The 9,649-nt window shown below is 38.7% G+C and overlaps 1 protein-coding gene and 1 long non-coding RNA gene across 2 annotated transcripts in view; one reads left to right on the top strand and one right to left on the bottom strand.

Annotated features, from left to right (window-relative positions):
* Nucleotides 1–649: 649 nt before the first annotated feature.
* The window catches only part of fmnl1a (formin-like 1a), a 14,915-nt gene continuing 5,915 nt past the window's right edge, over nt 650–9,649 (top strand). The window contains exons 1-13 of the mRNA XM_008329250.3: nt 650–1,160; nt 3,884–3,967; nt 4,516–4,602; nt 4,701–4,774; nt 4,905–4,988; nt 5,078–5,221; nt 6,251–6,359; nt 7,039–7,115; nt 7,208–7,301; nt 7,599–7,673; nt 7,878–7,988; nt 8,551–8,700; nt 8,800–8,901. Coding sequence (XP_008327472.1) covers nt 984–1,160; nt 3,884–3,967; nt 4,516–4,602; nt 4,701–4,774; nt 4,905–4,988; nt 5,078–5,221; nt 6,251–6,359; nt 7,039–7,115; nt 7,208–7,301; nt 7,599–7,673; nt 7,878–7,988; nt 8,551–8,700; nt 8,800–8,901 — 1,368 coding nt within the window. The 5' untranslated portion in view covers nt 650–983. The remainder of the gene's footprint in view (nt 1,161–3,883; nt 3,968–4,515; nt 4,603–4,700; nt 4,775–4,904; nt 4,989–5,077; nt 5,222–6,250; nt 6,360–7,038; nt 7,116–7,207; nt 7,302–7,598; nt 7,674–7,877; nt 7,989–8,550; nt 8,701–8,799; nt 8,902–9,649) is intronic.
* LOC112488459 (uncharacterized) lies at nt 8,051–8,544 on the bottom strand. Its single transcript, XR_003052538.1, has 2 exons — nt 8,144–8,544; nt 8,051–8,093 (listed from the first exon to the last, which is right to left on the bottom strand). It is a non-coding gene; the product is annotated as an uncharacterized LOC112488459 (long non-coding RNA).

Below are 9,649 nucleotides of genomic sequence, written 5' to 3'. Positions count from 1 at the left end.
AGAGCGGTGGGAATTTAATCAACTTATACCGATAATTCCTAATTTTACGCCACATTTATGAGATAAAATTCAAAGCCGAGCTTAAACAATTTCTAGAAAAAGATTATATATTTTTAAAAACAACAAGTATATTTAATATATATATATATATGACATTTGTAAAAATTGGAATTGCTGCAATGCTCGTTTTATAACACTGAGGGGCGTTGTTGGACAGCGTTCTCTAACTAATCACCTGTATGGCGCAAACATCTTGGCCTCACTTGAAGGGAAATGAATTCAAAAGTGATCCAGGTCTGTGTGAGTTGATCTGTCACATCAAAACTGAGTGTCCAGACTCTACTGTATGGTAAGTGTATTTTAAAGATTTGGTAAAGACGTTTTTTCCTGTTTTTATAAATATCTGCCTTTGCCTAAGGTGTTTGCTTCAACTTAGATACTTATTCAGCTTTTTCACATTTCTTTTCTACCATAACTACATATATACTCACCAATGTCACCATCATGATTTAAACTTACTGCGTGTATCCTTTTTTTTTTTTTTTTTGCCTAACAGTTACCACATTTACTTTCCACCCTGATCTACACCCCAGGTTTTGTTGTTGTCATGCACAGGAAGTAACTCTTCTGCTTTTGTGTTTCTGAGGTTTCTGGTTTGTGTTGCAGAGTGCGTAACAGCTCCTGCTCCTTCCTCTCACCTCAGCAGAGCACTTCACGGTCAAATGGTAAAGAGAAGGTATGAGGGCCAAGTTTAAACTTTCGTCAACCAACCTGTCCTCAGGACCAGCCCAGAGTTAACGAAGCAACGCCTTCATGCCCTGCTCAGTGAAGACCCAAAATACTGCCTTTGCTGTAAGCTTCCTTACAGTTGCTGAAGTTTGAGGCGACAGCTTTTTGTTGCCCAGCAGTGGAATACTCTTAAATTTCTCAGAGGAAGGTGTCCGTGTAAAGCTGCCCTCCTGGATTATTTGTGGAGATTAGTGATGGGGAATGCGGCTCCAGGTGGCCAGGAGCAAGAACCGGCTCAGGGCCGGGAGACTAGGATCTCAGTGTCAGCTTCAACAACGAGTGACCGCATGCCAACCATCCAGAAGACTAGTCCTCCCAAGCTTCCCATGCCCCCAGAGGAGGAGCTGGAGGAGCGCTTCAATGTGGTACTGGTGAGTGGATACACCTGCAGAGCTGCAAAAACAGAGATTGGTCTTGGTTTGTTTTAGTTTGGCTCAGTATCAGAGCCGGAGAGAGATGAACGGGAGCACAGATGGAAGCCTTATTTACTGGCTGTCATTTGCTGTTGGGTTAAAGAATTTCTGTGAAAAAACAAACAAACAAAGAAACAGGATGAATTAATTGATAGCATTAAAAACAAAGCAGGTAAGGTTTGTCAAAAATCAAATAATATAATAAATAACATAAATAACTGAAAGCTGACTTAAGGACAACTAATAACAAAACTAAAATGGATGTAAATAAAACTAATCATTTTGACAATATCTTTAGGACACAGACCAGCATAATCTAAGGTTAAAGATAGTCCATAGTTGAAATATGGATATAATATTAAATGTTAAGTTGAAAACAATCTTAAAGTATTAAAAAATAATTTCTAAGTGAAAAAAGAGTGCCAGTCAGAGTAAACAAGATATTTGTGAGAATAAATAGGTCCCTAAAATGACTTAAAACAGAAAAAAATTGGGTTCGGAAAATTAGTAAAGGAAAAAAAAAAAGAGAGAGAAAGAGAGAGAGAGATAATATAGACTAAACATCAACATCTGCTAGCCTTTTCCTGACTCGTGTTTCGCAATATCTAGGTTTTTTTTTTCCTGTGATTGAAGCAATTCTAAACCCATTGTTTCACAATAAAATGTTTCATTTATTTCACAGCCGTGTTTATTCGGCGTAAACTGTCACAGATAGCAACCAATTGTTTAGTTAAAAAAAAAAAAGTCCTCAAAGTTTAGTTTGTAGATGCCAGGCTCGGAAGTTGGTGCGATTAGGGCATGTGCTTGCAGCTTGTCTTTAGAGGAAGTTGTGCAACCCATTTTACATGAGTGTCGCTATGAAACCGGAAACAAGTGTTTCACCATTCTGTAAACTGTCTTCCTGCTGTAGGAAAATATCTGTGGTCTGTGACATCACAGAGTAAATCCCCTAAAACGTGGGTTAGGCGACATGGACTCAATTAAAAATTCAATTATCTAATCAGGTTATCAAGTCTTAATATTGGATAATATTTCCCATGCTTATTGTACAATGACATTGAAGTTCCTTGTTAAATGCATGGCAGTAATTGTCCATTAGAGCTGGCAGACCTTTTTCGCGTAATGAAATTAGCCAACTGATTTCAAAAGCAAAAATCAAGAAGTTCCATTGAGGAAAATGAAATGTGTCAATGAAATGTAGGAAAATATATCTTTAACTTCATTTTTCTCCTAAATACAAATTCAATCTTACGTTTCAGACCGGTTTCACTGAATGAAACAAAAGACCAACTTTAGCAGTAGGGTCATCTTACCAAAGTGTGATGTCATTTCCTCTATTTAGGAAACACTCACAGTCTGGAATTGTCAAAGAAATGCTGAAGGTTAATATAAACAGAAAAAAAAGAACAGGACTTCCTTCTTCATTTGGACATCATCGGCCTCGCGCTCATTCTATGCTCCATACAACGAGCGTTGTAGCGCGAAACCAACAGTTGGACTCCACCCTGCCCCGCCAAGAATAGAGCGGTGCAGTCTACAGCGGGCAATTTCCTCTCTTACTTCTCACATATCTTTGAATGTGTGAAAACAAAATGATGCAACACTGGGTATCTGTGCAGCAGTGAATTTAAGATGCAACCTTTCCTTAGATGAAGTGCCTCAGAATGTTTGACAGAGACTTTAATGCCCATTAAATATTAAATATTAAATATTAAATATAAAGAAAACCAGAATGCCCGGCTAATTTCTTCCCCAATAAAATACAAACATCTTTGTCTTTTGCCATGTAAGGTATGTTATTCTGATACTTTTTTGTTTATTAAATGAAAGACCTCCATGTCTGTAAGAGTAAGATTGTTGATTTGATTAAACCTGTTAGCTAAATGTAGCTCAAAAACCACTGGCAGGAAGTTGAGAAATTACCCCAAAGCTAAATGCTAAAACGGAACCAAAGACTACAAATTGGAGCAATTAGTCATAGTCATAAATATAACTGACCCCCCCACACAGTAAAACATGTCTACCAATTAGAAGTAAGCTAACCACACGGTAACTTAAAACTATGAATATAACTAGCAAGACTCCAGTTTTAGCCATACATTTGGAACAATAAAGCAAGAAATGCCACTCAAAATTAGCAGAAATGCTAAGTGAATGATGCCTCGAGACATAGTTAGCCCAAATTAGACAGAACATAATTGGTAGACATAGCCCAAATTAGACAGAACATAATTGGAAAAAGTAATATAGATAGAAGAATTCATCAATGGAATCTGGAAGTCTAGAATTAAAGGAGAATTTAATCAAATTAACTTAATGTAAGAAATTCAAATTAAATAAAACTTGAGGGTTGAAGTTGTCATTGACAGCCACCGCCACATACATGTAAACAATGAGTCAGTGAAGCTTCCGGCAGGTTAGTGAACGCCCTCGAGATTTTCTCCAAAAGTGCCTGTGTGGTTTTGTATGTGGTATCGTATAAAGGTTTTTTTTTTGTGCCTGTAGAACAAATGGCAAAGATGGAGAATTTACCACCTATAAAAACATGAATATGTGCAGACAAACCACAAGATGAAAATCAACAAATATACACGACTGTTTCAGTGAAGTTCAGTTTCTATATTATATTCTATTCATTGTATTTATGTTTTTATGTTATGTATTTATTTTTGTTTTAAAAGGGTTACATGAATCTGCCTCCTGACAAACTTCAGTTGTTGAGTCAGTACGACAATGAGAAGAAGTGGGAACTGGTCTGCGATCAGGTAAGAGCCTTTTTTTTTTTTTTAAATTAAACTTACCTTAACCCTGTGAGACAGAGCAGAACTAATTTGCATTAAAAACCATGTTGACATGGTGACAGAGAGTGTGAAACCACCCAACACTAGCACAAGTTAAAAGAAAAAAAAACATAAATATGTATATATATATATATTTAACTCATATTAAAATATATATATGTTAATGTTTTTTAAAAATGTATTATTATTTTAATTTATTTTTGTCAAATATCAAATTGCATTAAATTTTTTAAAATATATTTTACATGTTTTTATTTTTTATTTTTTTAATATAAATCCTAAGTATATATTTTTATTTACATTACAAGAATTTAGTTTAATATTGATAGTTGTATGGTGATTTTCTACATGCATTTACCTAGTTATAGTTTTTTTTATTTTCAGCATTATACATAATGTTTTTTAATCTATTTAAACATGCATCACACATATATTTTAGCATATATTTTTGTCCCAGATAAATAAGTTTATAACCTGCAGAATCTGATTTCCTTGAGTGTTGGTTTTCTCAGGAACGTTTCCAGGTCAAGAGTCCTCCGTCCACATACCTGACGAAGATCAAGAGCTTCTACCAGGACCAGGGAGGAGTTTCTCGCAGGGTCAGTGACGAGCAACAATGGCAACATGGCACATCGCCATGAAATCGCTTCAGTTTTCACTCTAATGAAATCATGCACTGACTTTTTGTATCCTTTAGGGGAAAAAAAAGATCCAAGATGCAACTCAGGTTCTAAAAGATCTGGAGATATCTCTTCGGACAAATCACATTGGGTGAGCGTTCTGGGTTTTGTTTTTTTTAATTATTATTATTTTGGGTTCAAATTGTAAAAGTCCCTTTATGGTTGTCATTGGTCAATTGTTTTTGTTGATAAGTCACAACAGCCTTTTGTTCTGCGTGCAGCTGGGCCCAGGAGTTTCTGGACGAGCAGAATAACGGCCTGGACGTTCTGGTGGAATACCTGTCGTACGCTCAGTGTGATGTGGCGTATGTACCAACCTCAGCAGCCACAGATTAAGGTTAAAAACAAACCACACGACACTGCATCGGCTGACGTTGTGTTGGTCTCCCTGCAGGTTTGATGTGGAGACCGTTGAAAATGGAGGCTCCCTGTCGGACAGAGGCAAACCCACAGAGAGATCCATGGAAGATCTCACCAAAAACTCCAACACCTCTCAGTCACACGGGATGACGAGAGCTGCACGGGCTCTGACCGTGAGGTACGGCATGAATCTCTAGACCAGGGCTGTCACACTAATTTTCACCGGGGGCCACATCAGCAGTACAGTTCCCCTTGAAGGGCTGGTTGTAAATGGAAGACTGTATAGATCAGGAGTCTCCAACCCCGGGTTCGCAGACCAGTACTGGTCCATAGGTCATTTGGTACCAGGCCACAGTGAAAAAAATGTACTTAATTTTTACTAATTTACTTAATTCAAAGAAAATCCAAACATATCCATTTACTTTCTTCATTTAAAAATATTCTGGATTTAAAATAAAAGTCATTCAGACTCTGATACAATCGGAATAGAGGTTAAGAAACTCTGCTGAATGGATTTTAGTAGATGCTTTTTAAGCTCCCGTGGGCCACACAAAACGGCTTGGCGGGCTACATTTGGCCCCCGGGCCTTGAGATTGACACGTATGCTCTAGATGTTTAACTTCTTCCATGAGGAAAAAAGTTAGATGTAAAGATCTGCTGAGTTAGATTTCATTAGAACTTTTAAGGTGAAGACGGTGACGATGAGAAGGGAAGACGGAGACAAACAAGGAGACGTGGTTATTTTCATTGCACTAATGAATGTGTATGTTGGCAGTTTAGGCGGTTGTTTGTTTTGTTGGCTGTTGCCATGGAGACAGAGAATGTGACGACATTCATTTTTACATTCTTACCTGTGTTACATTCATATTTATATATTTTTTCCTATAATTTTTTGGTTTACACAAATGATTATTTATATTTTTGTACATTTATATTTTTGTACATTATTTTATTTTAATGTTGTTGGCAGAGAAATAGTTAGATTGATATGTTTGTTTGACGGTCTGTTGTTAGGTAGAAAATTAAATTCCGTTCCTATGGAGCATAATATATAATGTTCCACCGTTAGTTCCATATCACAAAATATGTAGCAAAACAGAACCTGATGGCCGGAAAACTGTTGCTTCTACGTGGAGTTAGTCACAGCAACGGAGTTTGTGTCGACAGTTATTGTTGTAATATTTGTTCCTTGTTTTCTCCTTCGCAGAATCAGTTCCAGTCTGGCAAACAAAATGAGTAAAAAGCCACACTCACCCTTCCAGAGAGACGACGTGCATGTGTGCATTATGTGTCTCCGAGCCATAATGAACTACCAGGTAGGTCAGCCATACTCGACGACACTTGTGCTGCATCATAAATATAAATATAAATATAAATATAAATATAAATATAAATATAAATATAAATATAAATATAAATATAAATATATGCACAATTCATTTGAAAAGATTATTATTGCACTCAATTAAGCAAATACATGGAGACTAAATGAAATGAGCCCAAGGAAACACAATTTTCTCAGGCCAAGATGAAAAAAAATCTGACTAACAAGTTATTATTTAGTATATAATAATATTAATAATAATAATTTAGTAATAATGTGATATTAATTATCACTAATTTAATAATAATATTAAATAAATAATAATAAAAATACATGATTTAATATAGTTGTTATTTTACATATGCATTGTTAGTAACAGCGCATATCTAGAATAACCTTCGCGTGTTAGTTTCAGCTACTCTAGAACCACAGTTCTGCACTTTAAGATGTGGCTGTTTTATAAATAAATAAGAGAACGGCACCGTGGGAAATTAGAAAATTGAAACCCTCCACATTTTACATAGACACTTATAGCTTATGCTATAACCAGATGTACAGTGAAAATTAGATTCCACAGTTTGTTTGTTTACATGGTACAGCGCCAACCCAACGGCGCCACACATGGTCATATTTTGAATTTCTACCTTTCTTTCTACCTTTGTTTTTGTCAGTCTGGGTTTAACCAGGTGATGACTCACCCGCGCTGTGTCAACGAGATAACCCTCAGTCTGAACAGCAAGAATCCCAGGTCAGTTATTCCTCTGTGAGTCAGTGTTCTGTAATCTCACTCTGTATGCATCCAAACTCATCCTACAAATTGCTCTCTCCGGGCCTCCACAGGACCAAAGCTCTGGTGCTGGAGCTGCTGGCGGCCGTGTGTCTGGTCAGGGGAGGTCACGACATCATTCTCTCTGCTTTTGACAACTTCAAAGAGGTGAGCTGAGATGAGAACTCAGTCACACCTGTCTGGCGCGTGCGTCATAATTTGCCTTAGATTTTACTCAGTTTTGTGACTCATTCTGATACTGACTCCGTGTCTCACCCACGGGCTGCTCCTGAGTTGACGCACGTTTAACACCCATGGTTGTGTGTAATTTGAGGAAGGAGACTCACTGTGGTCTGAAAAATGACAATTGTCTGAAGTGCTTGTTTTTTTTTCTCTCCTCTTCCTCCTCCTGGTGGACATCAGCCGAACTGCATTTGATGTTTTGTTTCTTTTTCACCCCTGCAGGTGAGCAAAGAAAAGAGTCGCTTTGAGAAGCTGATGGAGTACTTCATTAACGATGACAGCAACATTGACTTTATGGTGAGTTTGTAGTGAACGCACCCCAAAACTGAATTAATTCCCAAGTTGAAATTTAAAATATTGCAAGAGAATATAGCAACGTATTCCTAAGATTATAATAATTAAAAAATTGACAAAAAAAGTAACCAAAGCTCAATGTTATGTACCGTATTTAGTACCGTAATAGCAGTGCTTCGGAGGGTTCATTCCCACTTCTGTCTCCAGGTGGCGTGTATGCAGTTTATAAACATCGTGGTCCACTCGGTGGAGAACATGAACTTCCGTGTACACCTACAGTACGAGTTCACTCACCTGGGATTAGACAAGTATTTGGAGGTGAGTACACAGTCCCCTGCAGTACAATCACATCCCTTTTTTATTTTTTTATTTAATTTTTAATCAAGAGTTTATAGCTAGGTTTCGCCCAGTTTTTACTTATACCTTTAAAAAAAAGAGTTTATAGCTAGGTTTCCCCCAGTTTTTACTTATACCTTTAAAAAAGACCATCAACCATTGTGACCCAATTTACAACATGGTGATTATAATTAAAAAGTAACAATATGCATGGTGTGAAATGTCTTATATTATACAGTATTGTGCACTTTATGTAATGAGAAAAATACTATAAATGAAACTAAACAGTGGTCCCCAACCACATTTTGACATTTTTGGCAAGTCAAAATGCACTAGCACAGATATTATCAGTTTTTTTTTTAATCGATTGCTAGATATTTCAGGCGACCCCCATTTGAATTCCAGGCGACCCCAACTGGATCCATAACCCTAAGGTTGAAAAACACTGCCCAAAGCAGTTCAAAATGATCCAAGTGCACAGACTATTAAATGTTGAATCATTTTGCAGTTTCAAATATGTATCCTCTGTGTGTCCGTGTGTTAGAGTCTGAAACAGACGGAGAGTGAGAAGCTGCTGGTCCAGATTCAGGCCTACCTGGATAATGTCCTAGATGTGGGCGCCCTGCTGGAGGACGCCGAGAACAGAGGAGGAGATCTGGAGAAAGTGGAGGAGCTGCATGAACAAAACACCCAGGTGAGGACCAAATGAGAAAAAAAGAGCTTCCTACCGAAGAACAGAGACGGGTTCCACCGATGTGACGTTAAGGAGATCGTTTCTTTTGTCGTAATGTAGCTGAGGGACCAACTTCAGGAGGTCGACGACCAGACGAAAGAACGTATCGCTGACCTGGAGAGTCGGCTCATGCACGCTACCAAAGAGACGGCGCTGTTGAAGGTAAGTGATTTATAATGAAAAGGTCTTTCTTTGTGGCCGTCAAACTGTCCAAGCCTGTCCCTCAATAACTTGCCTTGAATTTTTTTAAAATTTGCCTAGGACGGGCTTGTAAGGCCAAACTACATTGAGTCCACGGGTTTTGAATTTGAGTTCTGGTACAAGGTTGTGTTACAAAAAGAGGAAGACAGTCCAAAAAGACTGGATTTGAGTAGAGGTCAAGGAGAGTTGACGTCCGTGTTCGTGCTCGTTTTGGCAGTCCGACTTTCTCAAGAAAGATGCAACCATCCAGTTGGAACGTGGCAGACCAGTCCACCTCACTGAGGACACTGTAGTATTTATTAACGGTGTTCACATGTCTGTCCTTTCAAGGAAAGCCTCAGAGACTCCTGCTCCCAGGTCAGTGCTCTCCAGCAGCGAGAGAGAGAGCGGGAGATGGATCGGGAGCGGGAGAAGGACAGGGAACGTCTGAGCACCTGCGGTCTCTCGGAGTTAGAACAGAAGGTCCAGGAGCTGCAGGACAAGGGGTTAATCCAACTGGGCCGCAGTCCCTCAGGAAGCCTGGACATCCAAGTCCTGCCGGTCAAGGTGGTGGAATATGTCCAAGTCCCATCTCCTGCCCCGCCCTCGGTCACTCAGGCTGGTGATCTGAGTCCTGCCGGGTCTCCTGTGTCCGGCCCTCCTGCCACTACTGCTCCGACTCCACAATCAACGTCCCAGGGTTCGCCTCTTTCTCCCCCGCCTCCCCCTC

Source organism: Cynoglossus semilaevis, chromosome 17 (assembly GCF_000523025.1).
Source record: "Cynoglossus semilaevis isolate Cse_v1.0 chromosome 17, Cse_v1.0, whole genome shotgun sequence".
Lineage (NCBI taxonomy): Eukaryota > Metazoa > Chordata > Actinopteri > Pleuronectiformes > Cynoglossidae > Cynoglossus > Cynoglossus semilaevis.
The sequence above is the reverse complement of the archived record's forward strand: the minus strand, read 5'-3'. Positions and strand labels throughout refer to the sequence as shown.